Here is a 22,901-nt window from a genome sequence, read left to right on the forward strand (position 1 = left end):
TAAAAAAGTCGAGTGTTCAGTCAAATCTGGACTTAAATCTGATTGAGATGGTGTAACACGACCTTTGGTTGTGACTGAATTGGAACAATTCTACAAATAAAGTTGGGCCAAAATTCTTCCACAACTATGTAAAAACTCATTGACTTTTATGGCAAACATGATGGCAACTGTTGGCGCCACAACTAGCTGCGATAACTACAGCTAAGGCCAGGAATATTATCCCCCCTGATGAAATCACACAAAACTCTATATATTTCCTTGGAAATGAAAATAACAAATACTGTTTATATTTGTACGGCTTCAAAAAAAAAGACTCCACAAAGTTTGATCTGTATTTTACTGATGTGCTGAAAATATAACAAGAAAAGTGAAAAGGCCCTTTGACATTCAATATTCTAAATAGTGTGGCCTCTCTGTCTTATAAATGACTTCACCTTCTTCCTGTAGTTCTTCTTCTCTTGGCACATGACTCTTGAGGTAGACGGAACAACTTTTCATGGCAAGTCGTTGCAGCTCGTCTAGATTCCATGGTTTTTGAGCATAAACACTGACCATCACAAATTTAGAACTGGGATCTCTGAGGGGCCCTCCAGGACCCTGATCTCCATGTCCCTCAAAAGGTTTGTGACTGACTAGAAGGTATGCTTTGGGTCATTATCTTGTGTTGAATGATCCAGCGACGGCCTAAAAAGAGACTTGCGGCAAGTTTCTCCAAACTATTCTCCAAAATGTTTTCATTGTGCGATCAACCCAGTGCCTGGAGGAGCAAAATGGCCCCACAACCTGATGCCCTCACCACTATATTTTTCAGTGGGAACTGTGTTTTTAGGATTGAAAAACAGAAAAATATATGTGTGTCCAAAGAACTCAAGTTTAGTCTCCTCAGACCAAACACTCTCAAAACAAGTCATTTTTCAGATATTCCTGGCTAAACTTTAGTCAGATATTGACATACCGATGTGTCAGCAATGGACATTGACCTCATAGTCCTCCACAATGAAAAGCTCTCCCAACCGTCTTCCTTCACACTTCAACTCCAGTAGAGGCCAGCTGAGCTACAACAATTCCCGTTGACATCTCTAATTACTTCTCTCTCCAAAGTTTTGGAAATTTTGCACAAAGTTTTGCTTGCAACTCTTGCTGCTCTGCAATAATTCATCATAGGGCCTTCTAGACACCATGAAACATCTGGAAATGGCAGCGTAGTCTTCACTGTGACAATAAACATCTGCTATCCCTCTTTCTGAAGTTTAAACTTTTTTTTGGCAAAAAAACTTTAAAAAAAGTTAGTCACTTTACCTACGTTTTTAGATAAAGTTGTTTTTGTTTCTTTTACCTAAAATCTTTATCTGAACATTTTAGGTAAAGATTGGCTTTGAACTTTACCTAAGTTTTAAAACCAAACCTTAGGTAACTAACCTGTACATTTAATGTGTAAATAAATGGAATTCAAGTCTTCTCCTTAGAAAATCAAGTCATTCTCAGCGCAGAAATAAATCAAAACCAGCCTGTAAAGATGTTGAATCCGGGGTGAAATGTCACCAATGTTTGTGTGTCCTTCGCAGCTTTCAGTAACACGATAATCATTTCCCCCTGTCTGGGTCAAAATGTCTCAGAAACATTCACTTCCTCATAGATAGTTCTCATTTCAAGGGTAAGTACAATTTTACAATTCTGTTTACTAGAAGCAGCAGATTGCAGCAATTGTGCAACCACAGTCCTGTTTATATGCAGACACAGCAAAACGTTTTTTTTCTCTGTCGAAGAACAACATGTGAATACAAAGTATATAGTATTGAATATTTAAGAGTTCCTTACCATCACAAGTAGAGAGAACAGTTTGGAACAGCAACTTCCTTCAGTTACTATAACAATAGATTCAATCTACCTTCAAAATATTCCTTAAATTGCTAAAAAAAAAAAAAAAAAACACAGCTAAGCTGTTGGGAATTAAAACAAAATGAGATTGAAAAGCTCACAAGCTGTGCTGCGAACTATGACTCACTGGCATTTACTAAGCTCTGTAAAGGGTAACAAGTTGCAACAAACTAAGAGCAACGTGAGGTGTCTGAGTTTGTCAGTAAAGATGCCTCACTTCTCATGTTTTCCCCGTGACGGAGCGACTGAGACCGCTTCGTTTTTTCCCCCCCCACCAACCTGCTCTTTGAGCTCGGTGAGCTGGCCCGACAGGTTGGTCACCAGCTTCATGGTGGACTCCAGCTTCTCCTGCAGGTTTCGGATCTCATTCTGCTCCCCGTCGGCGTCGCTGCTCACCAGAGACATGGCCCGCATCCGGGGAAACCAGTCCAAGTTGTGCTCCTGGTTAGTATGAAACAAAGAAAAAAACACAGCATTGGCAAGGGTTGTATTGCACCAGAACTAGAAAACACCATCTTTGTGGGATTTTCTGTCCTCCTACCTGTGTGCGTTATGTTTTCCAGGAAGTAAGTAACATCTTTCATGTTATAATTCGATTCATTGAATAAGTCATAGTAGATTCTGTTGAATGATTTTGTTTGTCCAGTTCGATTTGGACCCATCTTCTCAGACTCTGTTTAATTGCTTTTGACTGTGTGCAGTGATTTCAATCAAACTACTCACGATGGGACTTTCCGTATTAGAATCACATGGGATACTTAGACATTCTTGAAATCACTCAAAACAGGCAGTTCACTGAGGGGTGATGTGTTCGTTTTTTTTCTTTTCTTCCAACACACAAAATATAGTCTGATGCGCTTTACAATAGACTGTAGAGCCGGGCAGAAGATTTCTTCATTCATGCAGCACTGAGATTAACGCAAAACACTCGAGCGTTCTTATCAGCCAGAGCGAAAACTCCCAGATAACGAGCCGCTTCGCCGTGCTTCGAAATCTAGAACTACAGTTTCTGGGCAGCGAGAGCCGAGCTGCATCTGTAAAATGTGATGGCACTTTTTTTTTTTTTTGTGGAAGACGTGTGAAGGCTTAGAATATGACTTTCCAAAATACAGACTGGTGTGAAGTTTACTCAGAAGAGACTGCGGTGTGTCGTGAGTGAGACCTTTGACATCACTTCTGGCACACAAGTATCAGTAAAAACCACAAAGCATGTTAGCTTGATCTGAGGTCAGTTCATCAAAGTTTTTTTTTTTTTTTTTAGTTAAGAAAATTATATTTATTTTCCAGAAAAAATGTTTTACGTTTCCAAATGAAAAGGAGAAGTTTAACTTGGAGAAACCTGGCTGTTGAAGGAATTAGTTTTTACAGCTGCAGTTTAAAAAATGGAATCTAGTCGATGAGTGAAGTTTTTTTTTTCCAGTTACATCCAAAAGTTATTCAGTATATATACTATATGCATTACACACAGTACTAACATTACAACCATTTACATGTGTTAGCTTTAACTACTTAAACTTGCACAACTGAAAAAACAAAATCAGTTTTTCATAAAAATTAGTTTGTCACATTCATTTTATTTGTTTATTTTATTCATTTACAGTTTAAAATGAACATGACACATTGACAAAAGTTTTTAATGAAAACCTTTCAAAGTACCAGTAAACAAATAATCAAAGGCTGCAGTTATCCCTACTTCCTGCGCAAGTTTTACTCCTACTTTTTTTCTTTCACTCAACTTTCCATTGATCCGTGTAGATGGAGCTCTCTGAACAGCCAGCAACTTTAGTAGTAAACATTTTTTTTGTCTTACACCAAGTGTGTAGGATGTCGCTGACTTTCTGCAGAACAACCATTAAGTTAGAAGTGTTTCCCCACAATTGTGTGGCTCAAAGCACAGCACTTCTGCTTTTTTTCTATTGGTTTTAATAGTTTTTTGAGAATCCAAAATTTGAATTTCTTGAAATACATACACCACTGTCTGTGTGATGAATTCACAGTTAAGCGCCACAATTATTCATGCCACTGACAGATTGTCAAAGGTCATTTGACTGGAAGTCACTTCATTGTTTTTGGAGGAAACCAGCCAGAGGTCATCCTTGAATCTGTGGACGGAGCTAAAGATTAGTGTACTGGCCAAAAGGTTTCCCAGAAGAGTTGGGGCTCATTACAGACAAGCAACACAGAAACACAAAGAACGCTCGTCAGTTAGTATGAGTTGGATTGCTGATATGATAATGAAGATCTTCCCCTTGAATAAAGAGAAAGGTAGAAATAATTTTAATTATTTTTAAAAATAAAATGTATGTAAAAACCAGGGGTAAAAAAAGAAAAAAAAATCAATAAATACTCCCTTCACATAGTCTTATTTTCTTTTTGATATATGCCAGTCTATTCATGGTAAAAAAAAAAAACTAAAAAAAAAACCTAGGTTTAAATTTAAATCTGCAAGAGTTATGAATACATTTGCACTGTAAATGTAAAATAAATATTTTGAAGAGCAGAAATAAATTACATATTCAATGATGCTTTCATTTATTGACATTCCTCCTGGATTTATTTCAGAATGAATCCCAAATTAACATAAATGTAATTATTACTATTAGGAAAAATTGAACAGAATTTCCAGTCAGGAAGATCATTTATGAGGTGATTTCTGTACTTTTAAAGTTGCATTGGTTCTAAAAAAAATTATAATAAATAAAAAAAATAGATGTGACCAACAGCCACTACTCTAATATTGTTGCACTTGTAAACATTTTTTCACACTTCTATTTCCTCATGACACTTGAAACTTACTTCTCTTAAAAATAGGCAAATCATGTGAAAACACTTATTTTTTTTTCCTCATACACAACACGTCTCACCTTCATGAATCCCCAGTCAGAAAAGCACGAAGGTGCACGAACCCAGGGAGAAGACGCAGTGTACAGCTGCTGTGGTCACTGGGTTGGAACGGTGCAGAGCAAAACAAAGCGGCTGAAAAAGTCCCTAGGTTTCAGTGGTTGATTTGGAGACAGCGGGGCAAGTGAGGTGGCCGTGCTTACCACAAACCAGCCCTGGGTCAGACGGCAGGCAGAGGGGAATCACACAACACTAAGATAATGAATAGCTCGAAGTCATTCTGAAAGAACGAGAGGACAACTGCGACAATGTTCCACTTCCTGAATGCAGAGAGACAGAGGTTGTGTTTACCTACTTGGCCCACACCCCACCCATTCAGCACGCGGAAGAGTACGGGACGGCCGAGTCAGTCGTCGCTACTTTTGATAAGTAAATTAAATAAGGAAAATAATTTAGATGCAATTCACAAAAAGTAAGTGAAACTTAAGAAAAAAAAAAACTATGGTTTTTAGGGAATATTTAGTCTCTTTTACTCAAATAAAAAACAGATGAAAGTTAAGCCCTAAATTATTTCACTATCAGTGTTCATCGATAAACATTAGTAGCCTAGTAGTAATGACTTGAATCACAGTCCCACTCTAACCCACTCAACTAGCTTCTGTCTTTAGCTCTGAACCTACAGCTGTCTGAATACGAGACCGCTGAAAAATTAAAGGTGGGTGTGTTGAATAGAGCAGTGGAAACACTGGATGACTTGTTTCTCCCATTAAACAGTCACCTTCACATGCTAAAGCCCACCAGCAACCACAGCTGACATGGTGGATAGCTAGCTGGCCAGCTACCTAGACACCCATGTTTAACCATGTCACGTTATTGCACTGTCAACACTTTGAGGTATTTCATGTGTTTCTGTCTCATGCAGATAATGAAGCTTTTGGTTAGTTTTATCAGTTGTGCCTGATTTAAAAAGAAAAGCAATTTTAAATAATTTTTTAAGAGGTTTGATATTTTGGAGACTTCTGTGATGAAAGAAGGATTTGGTGCTTAAATTGGACAAAACTTCAAATGATTAGCTTTTCAAACTGCTTTTTTGTGTGTGAATTTTTATCTTAGACACCTGAACAATTTTAGAGTTTTGCCAAGAACCATAATATGCAGTTAGAGAGAGTTGAGTAACTTTAGGTGCAGCAATATAAAAAGAGCATCTCCTTCAAAGTACCTGACAACAACAAATCTGTGCCTCAAATTTTTATTTTATACGCAGCCGCCAACTTTGTAAATGTTTTAGCAGCATCATAGGATTCAAAAGGTACAGGTGAAGCTGGAGGGATATAAAATCCCCTTAGTGAAGAGGAGAGAGTTTGGGACGTGCGCTGCAATGACTTTAGATTTTTTCCCTCCCTCAACTCTTTCTAACATTGAGTCAGTAGTTTTCCAGGGTTCCTGAAGGTCTTATTCTTATCTAATCATCAAATCAGAGAAACTGTATCTAAATTCCCATTTTAAGAAACAAGAAAAAGAAATCCAGCAAAGACTTGACACAGAATCAGAGAAAGACAGGACCCTTCAGTTCTACTTTGTGACCAGATTCAGACAAAATATTTCAGGAACTACCCTCCTGATGCCAAAATACCTTTTTTTGGTCACTCAGACTTGTCGTCCTCCTGATTTATCTTAAAAAAAACAAACAAAAACAAAACAAAAAAAAACCCAGGAAAAAACAAAACAGGAACAAAGGGTGTTAGAGACATGCTGCTAGTAAAACAAGGAGGTCAAAAGTTCCAATTTACATTTGGTTCTTTGCCAGGTTGTCTGTTAAACTCAACAATTCAGTAACTATTCATTACTTAATAGTTATTCATAAGTAACTATTCATTACTTATTCATAAGTAATGAATAGTTATTCATTATAATGAATAACTATTCATTACTTATGAATAACTATTATGAATAACTATTAATAAGTAAGAGTTTAGGAGACTTCACAAACAAAAATGTCAAAAAGTGATCAAATATTAGAACAAGGGTGGCAAAAGCAACCAAATCTATGGAAGACTTTCAGAAAGAAAGAAGAACTATTAATCACAACTACTTTAAAATGTTACACAACGGCCTGTGAGCTTGGAAGAAAAACTGACCCTATAAAAGGGTGGATGGATTCATGATTCTTTTTCACAAATAACATTTATACTTTTTTTTAAAACACTACTAAAGAGTCCTTCACATTTTACCATTTTAATCTCAAAGCATGTGAAATGCCTGAACCTTACCAGATCAGATTATATAACATCACATAAACCTGAGATGCTGGTTATAATCTAAGCTAGCTCCCCCAGGACAGATTATAGCAAGTAATGAGATTAGTTGCCATACCTACGCAGATGATGCACAGCTTTTACATTACAATGTCAATGTCAGGTGACCACAGACTCATTCAAGCATGGAGCAGACACGAGGAGCAAATCAGTGCATGGGTGTGCCGTAAATTTCTTCAGTTGAATAGAAATAAAACTGGAGTTATTATCTTTGGACCTAAAGAGGAACGATCGACACGACTAGATACTATTGATCGGGACAGAAATCTGGGTGTCGTGATTGACTCAAACCTGAACCTTTGGAGATGCATAAAGACAATTGCAAAGTCAGTCTTCTACCACCTAGAGAACATTTCTATAAGGAACAGTTTCTAAACAAGATCTAGATCCATGCGTATGTCTTTAGTTGCATTGATTACTGCAATAGTGTTTTCACAAGTCTGCCTAAAATAAAAAACAAAAGAACGCTGCTTCTCGAATTCTCACTAAACTCACTAAAACCAGAGACATAGAGCACATGATCCCAGTTCTAAAGTCCTCCCATTGGCTCTCTTTAACTCAGAGAACAGACTTTAAAATACTCTTAGTTTATAATTCACTGAATTGTTTAGCATCAAAAGATTTGTTGCTGTTACTTCACAACTGTCTGAAGTTGTCTTTGATTAATACTTGAAAATTGTCTAATTCTGGTCTGAATCACAACTTTATTACTTCTCTTTATTCTGCCACTGTAATGTAATGTCTCATTTTTATTTGCCAATTGAATGTTTCCATCATGTAAAGCAGTTTGAACTGCCTTGTTTTTTAAATGTGCTTCTTAACTCAAATAATTGTACCGTTTTAAACCCATTTAAAAACCTGAATGGGTTTTTTTGGACTATTTCCTAATTTTGCTTCTCTTCAGTCACAGGATGATGATGCAAAAACTTCAAAGACCAGAATACAAGCCGTGTTCATTTCTCAGAGTAACTTCTCCTCTTGTGAGCTCATAGTGGTTTGTAATGTGGTGGTAAACTGTCAGGAAACTGCAAACAGACAAGAGTCAAAACCTTTGGTGAGAGGAGACCTCGACAGCCTCAGGAACATTCTTCACTTGGCTTGCTAATGCAAAAGGTTCGCGTTAATTCAAATCCTCTTTTAGATTGTGACTGGGGCTTCTTTTCAAGACTGAGAAATGTCATGAAATTCACTTTCTTGTGCTGGTGAATGCCAAAGAGGGAAGCAAACCAAGCAAATACACAGATCTTGATGTGTGTAAGTTTGGTTGATGAACTGTTGTTCTTATACAGTCATTACATGTCTAAGAGTTAATACAGTTATGTCGAAAATTATTCATACCCTGGCAGGTTTTGGCTTAAAGTGGGGCTGTCAATCGATTAAAAAAATATCAAATTAATCACCCTCTGGCACAGCGATTAATTGTGATTAATCACAGTGATTAATCACTGTGCCCAACTTTGCAAGCTTGAAATATAAATATGTACGCAGTTGTGGTTCTTGCAGAAATGCTGTCCTCCTTCTGCCGCACCCCAACCAATTAAAATGCGAACAATTATCAATTATCATATTTGTTTTTTGCATCAGAGAGCAGGTAATGTAGTCTCCCAGCACTTATTCCACTACACATGTATTCAAGTAGTATCAAACTTGTTCAGGGGACAACTGACAGATAAGATATGTTTTATTTTGTAGTTCTTTGGTGCCCTACCCCTTTCTGATGATGCTCTGGGCAACTGCCCATGTCGCCCATAATTGTCCATATCTGTTTAACAATTGAGACCTCTGTGCAAAAGACAGCATCATATATTTTCTTTTAAGCTAACTTAATTGGCAATATTTTTTTTATTGAGTAAAAGTTCATTTATTGAAATATAAAGGCGTGTCCACAACGGTTACCATAACATGAGATTTCTTGATATGAAAAATGGTACATTTACTTAGGCGCCAATCTCACCTGTGTCCCATCAAATTGGTGTCAATATATGACTTTGTCTAGCTAATAGGTGTAAGTTAAGTATTACTGTTTGAGACTCTTATTTTGAAGGATTAGAGGAAGTTGATCTTTTTATAGCTTACTGTGTTTAATGAAGACTATTGGAAGCTGCATGAGGTTCCAAAAACATTTTTGAAGCTTCCACCACTTTTAAACTGATTATATGGCAGTATTTGTCTTTAATAAAAAAACAAAAAACAAAACAGTTATTCAGAAACAATTTATAGACACTGATAGAAACCACAACTGGCTAACAGTTTGCATTTCCTAAATCAAAAGTGATTTCATGAGTCTAAACTACACTTGCTCATCTCTAGCCCAAAATCTAATATTATTAAAAGGATCTTAATTAATAACTTAACAGTATAATAATTCAACAGTGCATTTTTGTTCTCATTAGAGAAAAACACAACATAAGGACTGGCGAAACCTACACTTATAGAGATTCTTTAAAACACAGTTTTCTGATTTGTGAAAGCTTTAATCTTTTTAAGAAAACAGAAAAAAATGGAAATTCTTAATTTTCCCAAAAGTACTGCAAGAAATATTCTCACAAACCCAAAGTTGTTCATCGTTTTGTCTCATGAATGAATATATCACTTCAACCATTAGCCTCCATTTAAATAAGATGCGACATGGCAAAGGAGGGATATTAGAGAAATATATTTTTAAATTCCCTATACCAAAAGGTTAACTTATCCACTTCAGAATCAGTTTTTGCCATTTTCCTCCCACCAGTTCTTCATAAATAATACAAAAACAGTGCATGCCCGTTGTACAATCATTTTGAGATGCATATTTTACATGTATTAACTGTATATCCTTAAAACTTCCTTTTGTATTTTCATTAAAAACCATTTAGTTCAAGCTAAATGCCAAAGTTTTAACCAAATAATGTGTTGCTTCAGTATGACATGCACTAAAAAACCGAAATCTGTCAATTCAATAAATTGTTCTGATAAAATCCCAATTTTTTGTTCCATTTTTTGAAGTGTTTTTAGAGGTCTAACACAAAACTAAAACTCAAACAATCTAAACTATGACGAAGGTCATTAATGCCTTCTGAAATCTGCTTGAGTTGACGCCCCCCCTTTGCCTCCCACTCAAAAAAAGAAGAAAAAAAAAAACATCATGTTTGACGACTTTGTCACCTGCAGTTCAACTGTCTTTCCATTTCCAGTGTTTATAAATGAAAGCGCTTCCAGTAAACTGATAAGTGCAGGCACAAATTAAGACTCTACAACACGCAGGTTCAATGGAAATGACGGAAGTACATTTTTCATTATTAAAACCGCACGAGCCATCACTGAGAAACAGGATGCTGTGTGGTTAAAACAGCAACAGAAAACGTCACAGTCATGCCACAGAGACACCTGACGCAGCCCACTCACCCTGCAAATATTCAAATATGTCCAAAACAAAACAAAACCAAAAAAAAAAACCCTCATAAATTACAAGTCCGAAAAACAGGAAAAAAAAACAAGCCTGATTGTTTTCCCCTTTTGTTTTTTTTCACCTTTAAAAACAGGAAGATTTTCCGCTTTATTTTTATGACCAGACATTGGGAAGCACCTCAAAAGAGCAGAGGCGTCTTTCGGTGTCAGACAAAATAAGAATTAGAGCAATGAGTGTGAACCATGCATCATCTTTTTACATCTTAGATGTGACATTTCACCCAGAGCCCTCCATCATTGACGTCAGTCCCAGTCATTGTTAGAGTAGTTTGCCTTGTACACCCCCTTCTATTTTATCGCTTCTTCCACCTTACAGTCACATCAAAAAAAGCGAAACGCGGTGGGAGAGAGGCTGTACAGATTGAAAAAGGCTGCCTTGTCTAACACATTTCTGGTGAATGTGACTATTATACCGATAGGAATGGATGTACTCTTAAAAAAAAAAATGGAGCAAAAAAGAAAAGTTAATATGGGGATAAAAAGCATATTTTTTATTAATATTTGGTTTCTGGTCGCATATTGAATGCAAATTTTTCTTTTAACCAGATTAAGGTTTTTGTTTGTCTTTTAAAATATTAAACATGCGTTTTTTGTTTTTTTTTGCGGGGTTAGGGGTGCGGCAGTTTATTGCGTGATTTATTTTTGCGTGGGGGGAAATAAAAGTCTTCTGGAAAGTTTTTGCAAAGCATGCCAAATGCCTAGCTAATGTGGTTATGCATGTAGGCATTCGGGGTGTGGGCTACTCCCAACACTTCCTTTGATTAAAGTTAGCCGTAGCGCTAAGCGTTAATATAAAGTTGTGTTTTGATCAGTGGTGGAGAAAATACTCAAAAAATCTACTTAAGCAGAAGTAGAAATACACAGACAAAAATGTACTCAAGTAAAAGTAAAACTACCACATTAACATTTATACTTAAGTAAAAGTAAAAAAGTACTGGCTTTTAAAAATACTTAAGTATTAAAAGTAAAAGTACTTGCTGAATGAATTACATAATCGCTAATATCATTAAGTTTACCAATCATATTTAATTTTAATACACTAGAAATGTGCCATTTTAATGAACAATGCCACAGATAAAGCATGTTTTTATTGTGTTTACTCTATAACATAGTTTAGATTTAGATATGTGATTCTATGCATCATAATTTTAGGGATGGAAACATCTTGTCTCCTGTCTTAACATAACATGAAGTTCACTTTTTTTGCCACTAGTGGCTTTTATTTATAAAGAAATCCAACAGRAAGGGGATGGAAAGAAGGTGGGTGGGAGAGGACAGGCAACCGAGGAGCCAGTAGCAGAGTTGTAGTCAAGACCACCAATCCAAGACCAAGTCAAGACCAGCACCCTGCGCTACGTGACACAAATAAATTACTTTTACCTATCAAAATTGCTTCTTAAATTGATCTGAAAGATCCACATTCCCATAAAAAAACCTAGATATTAAATACTTAGAGCTGAAATAAATGTAATCAGTAAAGATCTGTCCAGAAGAATCGGATCGTTCCTGAATATCGTGCCACTACATTGCACTTTGGTACCAGCGTTGTCCCATATTTGCGACACCTCAGTCAACACATCCACACAATAATTCAGCGCATGAGTGAAAACTTTTTTTCATCGCAGATGCAACATGTGTCTCAGTACAGCYAGCTTTGCTAGCATCACGTCCACAGATCTTACCTTTCTTTAAGCTTTCCTTCCAAGAGACGCTAAAAGATGGACAAGTCCCCACCATCTGTGAAAGCGAAGCGCTGCTAATTTTACATGTCGCCATATCTTATGATTTATGCAGCGCTATTATATGACATACATTAGATAGACATCTCCCGCTCAGAGGAAACCACTGCGCATGTCTTGGAGCTCCGTGTGCGAGTAAAGGTGGAGCCGATGGGTGACAACAGACACTAGTCACGTTATTGATTTAATTTTACGGCGCCACCTTAAGTCCCTGAACTTCACATTTTAACGGATAAAAAGAGCAACGCGACTTGGATGTAACGAGTAACGAGACAGTTTGTAGAAATGTAGTGAAGTAGAAAGTACAGATACTTACTGCAAAATGTAGTGGAGTAAAAGTAGAAAGTACCCATTATTAAATCTAATTAAGTAAAGTACAGATACACGAAAATTGTACTTAAGTACAGTAACGACGTACTTGTACTTCGTTACTTCCCACCACTGGTTTTGATCATTTCATATCAAGCTCATTGTTTTTGCAGAAAACAGAGAAATCCTCGACAAAAGCATCTACCGATTCTGAGAAGTGGATGAAAAATATGTTTCGGCATACAAATTACATTTTATATTATACATCTGTATTCAAAGGCATAAGCCATTGACAATTGGGAGCCATTTTTTTAAAACCAGACAGGATTACTAATATTTCTTAAGTTACAGTAACAGAGAGACAGTTTGACCTGCATTTACACTAATTTTGAAAACTTATGTGATATGATGCTGAAGAAAAACTGTTATTACATTTGAAAGAAAAAGTGGGAAGCTTGGAGCTAGATAACATAATCCCTACCGTGACATACGGAAGGGCAAAAGGGTCATTTTCTGGGAGTGTTTTGTTACAGGAAGCTTTGGTGCACATCACAAAACAGACGCCATCAGAAAAGAACAACAGGAGGAAATACTGAAACATCAAAGAGTTTGCACAGTGACTCTGGGCATGGCAACAAATTTGGGCCAAAGTGGCTTAAACGGTTAATATCCAGTAGACGTCCTGATCCCACCTCCCTAGAAAAATCTGTGGGCAGAATGAAAAAGTGTGTGTGAGGTAGACAGCCACACACCCCTGACTCATTTACTCCAGTTCAGGCATGAGGAATGGGCCAGACTTCCAGCAAGCCATAGTAAGACTCTTTTGGAAGGATTCCCAAAACCCTTCACCCAACTCATACCGTTTAACCGCAGCGCAACTAAGGACATGTGCGTAAATTCAGACTTTGGAGGCAATATTAATAAAACTGGTGCAACGACTGCAGTTTTCTGGCTGATCTCCGAATACCAATATTTAAAAAGTCTGACCTGCCGATTCAGATTTTGGCTGATATAGATTTTGTTGCTGGTAAATGTAGCAAGAAAGTTGCTGAGCTGGCAACAGTGGGGTGACTATTGCTAACTGGAAATGTGCGGAAATGACCTGGTGGGCGGGGCTAACAGTCAAACCTCTCTAACGGGAGGGCAGAAGAGGACAGTGCCTGATTTTTAGACCTTCGTTGAGACAGATAAGATCACTGACCTCCCAAAATTAAGGAAATTGGGGCAGATGCACTGGTGCACACCTAATTAATAATAATAGGAACAATAATAATAATTATTATTATTATTCAGGCAAGTTGCAAAAATAAATAAAATAAAAAATGTGCTAGTATTAGTTTTATTTAGCAAGTAAAACCAAAAGTAATGCGTTGTCTGAAAAAATAGACAAAACAGTCTTTGTATAGTGAACGTTTATCTGCTTTCTACTGCAGAGCTAAAAAAAAATGTAAGGAGAAATTAATAGGAAACTATCATCTCTAAAGCTCAAGAGTGTGATTTTAGACATTTTAATTTGAATACCAAGATCTGCAACTTTATTCAAACATTCAAAGCAGATTACATGTTCATGTGTGCACTCTATGTTTCATTTTGTTTCCATCTACAAACCACCCAGATAAACTTAGTAAAGTTGTTTTTTCTAAGGAAGTCTTGCAGCAGTAGAGCTGACACCGTTAACTGGGCGGGTTAAACCGTTCGTCTGCAGACATTTTACTTATTGATGTCTGCAATAGTTGGAAGTAGAATTTATTTATTTTTGTACTTATTTAACAGAAAAAGAATATTTAACTAAAATATGTCAGAATCTCTCTCAGCAGTTTCTTTCAACAATATATGGGCTTATTAATAAAAATATAAAGCACATGTTCAATGCAGTTCTGGTTCTCATTCCTCTATACAGGAAACCTAAACCCAAGAGAATAAAAATGACATCTGTGCCAACAGAATGAGCCCACTTATAATTTTAGAATAAATGAAAGACAAAAGTTGCAGGTCATTTCTTAAAAGCTGCTTTCAGACAAGATGATGAAAAAGCAGCGCAGCAAATAGCTGAGTTGGACCTGAGACCGAGCGCTGAGGAAGAACGGGTCACCTGACAGATCAACGGGTCTTCTCTGCTAAGCCCGAAAGCCGCTCTTCAAAACGCACGCTTGACAATCCGAGTTTGGCTCAACATGGTGCAGAGTTAATGAGAGGGAAGTGATGGTGGTGGTGGGAGGGGGGGAGAGGGTATCCTGAAATCACAAGACTGCAGCAGATCAAGAGAAAAAGGGGAAGAGAGTGGGCTAAATCTAATAAGAAACCGTCAGAAGCTGACAGCAGCGTGAGTGCGTCAATGAAGCAACCACTTCACAAAGTGGGGCTTTCCTTTGGCAGTTGAAATGTTTTCTAAAGGTTTACGACTCGGTTGCAACAATCAAAATGAATCTTTCTTGGTTCTTACTCTTAAGGGCAAAGTTCCACCGTCGTCTATTTTTAGTGTTTGAAAATGTGAGACGCTGCGGCTTTAAAGATACATGATGCAAAAAAAAAAAACAAGCATACAACGCCTCGTCACAAGCACGAGGTTATTGTTGCATTTTATCGGGATTTTGTTGGTCCGTTGAGAAAAAAGGAATACATGCAATGGAAAATAACGCCTGAAAATAAAATACTAGGGGTTACACATTATTGTTAGAATTATTATTATCATCAGTATTATTATTACTTTTATAGTTTATCAAAATGATCTGTTTATGGAACAAATCTGTGGAACAGTCAAATGAAACCAAAGAGAAAAGATCTATTTTTACTTTTATGAAATAAATAAAATAGAATATTCATTTTAGGTATAATGAATTATATTGACTCAGAGTGCCGTATCATTACAAAGATAATGTCTTTTTTATTATTATTATCATCTTTATACACACACTGCATTCTGGTTGCTCATGGTAAAGTAAATTGACTTGAAGGTTTTTAAGATTTGTTTTTTTTCTTCACGCTACTCCTTTTCATTTAAAACTTTGGTTTATGTTAACATGTGATGTGTTCGTTTTAATCTGTAAATGAAAGAAATGAAAAAAAAAAAAGGCAAACAATGGTCGATAAAGTTTTTTTTGCTAAAACTGGGAATGTATTAAAAAAAAAGTTTTGGTTACTCCTCGAATAATAATAAAAAATAAAAATAAAAAAATTCCAAGACTTTGCAAATAAATCTGAAAAATGTTTGCGACTGGACATGAAGTTTCTCAATTAATTCTACTATTTACCTTACAAAAAAAAAAATGAATGAATGGTTTTTGTGTGGAAGACCTTGTTTGTGCAGGACATCATCCTTACCCGGATCATCTCAGCCACATAGCTTTCGGGTCCCGTAAACTCCGTGGAGTCCTTCACCTTCACCAGGACGATGAAGAACAAGTAGTGCCACATGTTGTGCTCCACCTTGATGTGTTCTTCAAAAGTTACCGTCTTATTGTCAAACTTATCTCTCTCCAGACCTAAAAAGGAAAGAATGCAAGACCACCACCCACACATACACACACACACACGCACGCACGCACGCACGCACGCACGCACGCACGCACGCACGCACGCACGCACGCACACACACACACACACACACACACACACACACACACACACCCAAAATAAACATTACACACATTTCTTCTCAATTCTTGGGAAAAAGAGTGATGAAATACGCTTTATTAGAGGATGACATAATTGTGCTTGTGACCTAAATGGGGGCGACTGAGAAAATAAGAGGAAACAAGGTGATGCGGGGAATGGACACAAAAAACGTCAGAGGTGACAAAGGTTTTTTTTTTGTTTATGTTTTCTGTTACAATAAATCCCAGTAATCCACTCATGTTCTTGCAATCCTTTTACAAAAAAAGAGAGAGAAAAAAAAGAAGGCTTCACAGTGTCACCCAGCCCAAGGAGCAGGGGTTATTCACTACAAAATGTCAACAAGTGACTGTCTGGGCCAGTGACTGCAGCGTGTGTACAGTTGAACGTGGTCAAGCCTCATATGGCAACAGGAAGAAACACTCCTCCTCCACAGCAGCACCTTCCGTGACTAAACATTCATTCTGGGAAGAGGAGGCGTTGGGTATTTTTTTTTACAGAGAAAAAACAGCCCCCATGTTGCAAGCAACCCTGATGTGAATCTGCTGCAGAGCAGTGGCACGCTCACACTTAGGGCAGACCACTCGGATGGCTTGTATTAATTTTGACTGGGAGCCATAAAGCTTACACCTGCTGCTTGACTAAAGCTTCATGCAACACGTCGGGGGTATCGATTGCAGCTTTGACGTAACTGGAACTGAAAGACATCTGTTTGTTTTGTTTTTGTTGTTGTTTTGCAACAATTACAACTTATGCATGGCAATGATTGTAAAAAGAGACAAAAAAAAAAGAGGCAGCAATAAAACCCCTAAACAGCCAAAAGTAAAGTCTGGTCAGAGAACTGGCTGCAGAAACAAAAACAAGGGAAACGCAACATTTATTTTCCAATTACACTGATTGTTTTTTAAACTTAATTTACCCACCACAAATGAAACATGTCGTCTTTAGGATTTCCTCTTTCTTCTGCTTTTCGCTCCTCAAGTCGGCAAACGTATCGATGATGACACCAAAGATGAGGTTGAGGACAATGATGATGACCATGAAGAAGAAAAGCAGGTCGTAGATGACTCTGGCTGCAAACAAAGGTTCCTGAGGGAGACGGGGAAGAAAACAAGTGAAGCACCATGAGCTTTGAGGGGATTTCACTCTCAGTGGAAATATTCTGTCAGTTTTTACAATGGATTTCCATTAAATTTCAGAAAGTATGCAGAACAAAGGCCCATGTGGTGGAAACTGACAAAAATGAGAGTGTTGTGGTTTTTTTAGGGAGGAGTTGAAACATGTTCTTGGTCAGGAGTTGCTCCCAGATGACTGGACAGCTACAGCTAATCTGATAAGGGAGACAGGTGGGAGGACAGCTGGTGTGTCATCTGGACGGAATAAAGTAGAGAAGGAGACGTGGTGAGGGAATGGAAAAGTCCAGAAGCATAGACATATACTAAAGGTAAACGTGGCAAAGGTCAAACAAAGGACATATGAAGATAGGTTGGACAATAAGAAGGGAGAGAATGAGTTGTATCTATCTGCTGAGGTAGAGAGATAGAGATAGAAAGAAGTGCAGTAGGTGAGGGTGATTAAGGGTGGGAATGGAAACGTACTGACCAGTACTTTGATGACTGAGAAAAATGAGAGAAAATGTAGAGTAGAAGTAGATAAGATTAGTAAGGTTGACGTGAGGAAAGTTTGAAGAGGATGAGGAGGGGAAAGGAAATTGGTCCTGATGACACACTGGTGGAGGTATGGAAGCGTCTACGAGAGGTGGAGGTAGAGTTTTTAACTTGGTTGTTCCACAAAATCTTCAAGAGTGCGAAGATGCCTGAGGAAAGGCATTTTCTCACTCATCTGAAAGGAAAAGGAATAAAGATGTAGGGTAAAGAGCAGTGGGATGTAGGCTTAGGTTAGCATTTGTGAGCAGAAGAGAGGTTTCATGCCAAGAAAGAGTACTACAGATGTAATTTTTGCTTTGAGGATGCTGATGGAGAAGTACAGAGAAGGCCAAAGCGTACGACAGGGAGTAGACAGAGAAACTGTGGTATTAGATGAGGAGGTCTGGAGTGGCAGGGAAGTATGTTAGACTGGTGAAGGATGTGAAAGAGCTGTTGGACAGCAGTGAGGTGTGCTGTAGGAGTGACAAAATGAGCTCAAGGTGTTGGCGAGACTGCATCAAAGATCGCCTCTAAGCCTCTTCTTGTTTGTTTTGGTGATCGACATGCTAATAAATTCTTGCTACGGGGCTTCAGGTGGTGCAGTGGATAGAGTGGGCACCCCGTAAACAGAGGCTACAGAGCCTCTGTTTACGGGGTGTTTACGTCCTGTTTACGTCCTCTGCATCTGTACCCCCTTCCTTTAGGGAATATTGTTGAATAAAGGCCACTAGTGCCAAAAAAATTATAAAAAAAAAAAAAAAAGAAATTATTGCTATGTGGGACTAAATGTAAGGAAGCGAGTCAAAATTTTTTTGGCCCATTAGTTTTGTTCTGATTTCATCATATTGTTTTCCCCTTATTTATGGAATCAACTTACCTTCTGTGAAAGAAAATCAATTATATAAATATATATATATTATATATATATACACTTTGTTATACTTTGTTAGAAATTGCTTCAAGTTTATTTTAAATGGAATGAACACATAGATGGAAAAAGGTGAGAAAGGAAGTTAGATATGAAACAAAGGGATTAAAATAGAGAAGAGAAAGAAGATAGATCATACAAGATAACACCCGAGAAATCTGCGTCTACAACTGTTGAAAGAGAGAGAAAAAAACAGAGAACTGAGAAACCAGTGACAAACGTATGCATATACACTGTCTGGCCAAAAAAGAAAAAAAGTTGCGAAAAAAAATATTTACACTAACTAAAATATTTATTAAAACTGTCGCCATGTTGTGGCAGTTTTATATGAGACAGAATCTGTTAAAAAAATACATGAATAAAATAAAATCGAGGTCCTCGTGCTACAATTGCAATCTGCAAAAATGAACTAATTCTGGACAAAACAACCAATCAGAGACAGGGGGAGGGTCTTAGTGCTGCCTATCGACCTCTTGTACGCGGCTAAATGTGCTAATGGTGGAGAGACAACTCGTTACAGGAAAACCGTTCATCTACTGTTGTCGGTGGCTGTGCTAGCTAGCTTTAGCATTTGTAGCAGGTTGTCGTAAACCAGCAGAGAGTAAGCGCGAGTGGGTGAGCATGAGAGTGATTGACAGCGTTAAACCCTCCTCCTGATTGGTCGTTTCTGACTGAGTTGTTTCTGCAGTTAGTACTGGGAGCACTGGGAGAAGGCACAGGAGCTTACTTACTTAATTAATTAATTTTTTTACAGATTATCTTTCTTATGCTGTCACAACATAACTATAATTTTATCAAATTTGTAATAAAAAAAAATTTTTTTAATAATAAAAGTTACATACTGTAGCTTTAACTGAGGTCTTTAATTTAAAAATAGGATATGCTGTCAGTTTTACTTTCAGTTTCAAGCAGTGAGCATGCCAACATAGTATGTCAACATAGCACAGCATGAAATAGACTATTGCAGGTCGTTACTGCAAAATTTTAGAAACAGGTAAGTTGTTGCTGTGGCAGCTTTGAACATGGGTAGCAGCTACACGTAGCGCTCATGTTGAATTTTTCAACAATTTTTCAATTTTTCAACAATTTTTCAACCCAGCTTTTCGTGGTCAACCTGTGTGTAAAAAATATTTATTAAGGTAATGCCAGAGCATTCCTCACTTCAGGTGAGCATTCAGACAGGTGGGAGGACAGCTGGTGTGTCATCTGGACGGAATAAAGTAGAGAAGGAGATGTGGTGAGGGAATGGAAAAGTCCAGAAGCATAGACATATACTAAAGGTAAACGTGGCAAAGGTCAAACAAAGGACATATGAAGATAGGTTGGACAATAAGAAGGGAGAGAATGAGTTGTATCTATCAGGGTTAAACACAAGTATTTAAACACAAGTATTTAATAGATATTGCCTTTGTTGCCATTATGCTGTAATTATATAGCATAATAATAATCATAAGTGTTCTTCTGTGAAAATAGGTCTCTGTCCTGCTGTGTTTTTTTATCATGGAAAAAAAAAACTCATCTAAGTTTATCTAAGTTTGAGTTCACTCCCTCATTCTTTACGTTAGACTGAAGATCTAAGGCATTCTGTAATAGAGCACAAGCCTGTCTTCCTCCCTCATGAGATAACTTTATTGTCATTTCTGGAATGCAGGACGTTACAAGAGTCTTCATTGCGGCCGCTTTGACCTTTCAGCGGCACGCTCAGACAGAGCTTCTTTATGCAGAGGGCAGTCCTTACAGCATTTCTCAGAAAATAAACTAGTCAATATGCACTTACTGGGTCAGATTTGTTACATGCTTTTTGAAGATGGGCAAAATTAACAGCTTGACGGTCTTGTTAGTTCATAAATGCAACTTTTAAGACCTCTCACTTTTCTCCAATTACTTTAATTCAATTCAACTTAATTCAATCTGACTGCGAGGCGGGAAAACGGGCAAGAATTCACGTCATGTGTGCTGCCGTCTTCTGTTTGAAAAGAAAGCAATGTGACAAAAAAAAAAAAAAAAGCTAAAAAAATACACATTTGTGCTTTCAAGTAAATCTCAATTTGATCATGCTCTCAGAAGCTTCCGCATGATTAGTTGCCATGTTTGTTTACTCCGTACCTCTTTGGATGGCTTGCGCAGGACGTCCCCAACACCTCCTCCACTCCGCAGGCCGTGACTCAGTACTGTGACAATGCACATGAGTAAGGAGTCACATGTTCGCTCCTTGTCCTCAATCACCACCGACGGCTGGACAGCAACAGCAGCTACGAAAAGAAAATGTTACGTTTTTAGATACCCGCCGTCTGCGGCTAAATGCCAAAGTTGATCTGCTGGAGGAGAGACATTGTTTTTATCGATGAATCTCTAAACACAGAAAGGGTTACGGTCATTTTGAGCAGAGCTGGAACCAAACTGGATTCATTAATCTGATATGTGAACAATTTTCTAGCTTTGACCCACGGATAACTGCAGATTTCTCTTAAAGTACAAGCCAAGCCAAGCAAACATTAAATAAGTGTGTGAGAAAGTTGTAACTGATTTCACGATTTTGAAACAGACCAAAATGACTGCAAAGAGGATTTTATACAGTCTTTAGCGTCTTGAATGGGAGATTAGCTCAGATAGCATATTAAAAGAACATTCTTTGAATATATTCAGACCTCTCTGTCACTATTCAGTGCACCTGCACTGAAGAGTGTTGTCACCAGGACCTACCAGCAGGTGAAAAAACGTAAAATTTCTGAGGTTACAACTTCTTCGTCCCCATCACAGAAGATAAAGCTGAAGATCAGCTAATTCCAGTTACGAATTTATGAGTAGATACTTTTACTCGCGTTACTGTAATTAAGTACAATTTGTCTGTCTGTACTTTGTTCTTTTTTTAAGAAGTTTGCAAAACCTAAACTTTTACTTTAGTATAGCGGTTCTCAACGTGGGCGGTACCGCCCCCCAGGGGGCGTTCAGAGGACGACAGGGGGCGCTGGCAGACATTTTTACAAAAGGGGGGCGCTGGGAAGCCTTTGGGGGGCGTTTGGTCAAAGGTAAACTTTACACCTTAAATGCACAACAATGCCAGTTTAGACTCTGAGCAACTTGGTAAAGCTGTCTTGTGTAACATTAAATCATGCTTGGCTGCAACTGTATCGATGGCAGTTCCTTCTATTCAGTGTTTGTTAGCTTGTTAGCTTTTTGGCACAGCTCCGTTCTCCTGCTACTGGTAGCTAAAATCACGATACCCTCACTGTGTATCCCTCTGAAAAATGAACCCAATTAAATAAAGAAATCAAGAAATCCCTCCATGGGTGATACCACGATAGAGGGCGTTCATTTTATAGCGTTCATTTTATAGCGTTCATTTTATAGCGTTAACACCGGTGCTGTAAGTGGTCCGGTATGAAACGGGGGATACATTTCCCGACCGCCCTTCACCTTAGGGCAGTTGTTCTTAACCTGGGTTCGATCGAACTCTAGGGGTTCGGCGGAGCCTCTGCCGCGGAGATAAAGACACACTTGTGTAAAGTTGTGATGACGCCCCGCTTTGCCATCACTTGCTGCAGAGGATCACGTTACATTGCTTAACCAATCAGAGATGCGGAGCAGCCCTGATTGAAGGAGCTCCACTCTCAGCATGGATTTGAACTTGTGTCTTTCAGCAAAACTCACCGTTTTTACCAAATTCTATACTCTAAATCTGCTCCTTAGTCGCATCTTTTCGGGGTTGCTACTGCCTCTAGTGGCGTGGGGGTGGTAACACAGCTAATATAATTACATTACTAAATCAGAATACCGCAAAGTATTTTGTGTGTCAGCGGTGGGCAGGGGGAGGAGGAGAGAAAGAGGAATAAGAAGGGTTCGGTGAATGCGCATATGAAACTGGGGGGTTCGGTACCCCAAAAAATGTCAAGAACCACTGCTTTAGGGGCTTAAAAAAAAAAGACGCGCACATTGTGCAAAACTCTGAAGCGGGAGATGAAACGAAGCGACGAACTAGATGTGAATTATGGCATAAAAACAGAGAATCCGACGCTGAACAGTGAAAAAAATCAACACATGATGTGAAACACATGACAATTAGGCGGCGCAGCAGGTGAGTGAAGATGGTGAGCGATGGTAAACGATCAAATAAATCTAGCAACAGGAAAGAAACTACAGTGGACATAGCAATAAACCAAGAGAGGATAATACTAATCAAATGAAA

At 38.0% G+C, this 22,901-nt stretch overlaps 1 protein-coding gene across 15 annotated transcripts in view; it reads right to left on the reverse strand.

The window, feature by feature from the left end:
- itpr1b (inositol 1,4,5-trisphosphate receptor, type 1b) overlaps positions 1-22,901 on the reverse strand; it is a 122,518-nt gene that overhangs the window by 2,886 nt on the left and 96,731 nt on the right. For all 15 annotated transcript variants that reach the window (XM_008410455.2, XM_017304854.1, XM_008410437.2 and 12 more), the window contains 4 exons: positions 20,822-20,967; positions 17,065-17,230; positions 15,851-16,011; positions 2,158-2,319 (listed from right to left, as the gene is read on the reverse strand). In XM_008410455.2, the coding sequence (XP_008408677.1) occupies positions 2,158-2,319; positions 15,851-16,011; positions 17,065-17,230; positions 20,822-20,967 (635 nt within the window). The remainder of the gene's footprint in view (positions 1-2,157; positions 2,320-15,850; positions 16,012-17,064; positions 17,231-20,821; positions 20,968-22,901) is intronic.

Source organism: Poecilia reticulata, linkage group LG5 (genome assembly GCF_000633615.1).
Source record: "Poecilia reticulata strain Guanapo linkage group LG5, Guppy_female_1.0+MT, whole genome shotgun sequence".
Taxonomy (NCBI): Eukaryota; Metazoa; Chordata; class Actinopteri; order Cyprinodontiformes; family Poeciliidae; genus Poecilia; species Poecilia reticulata.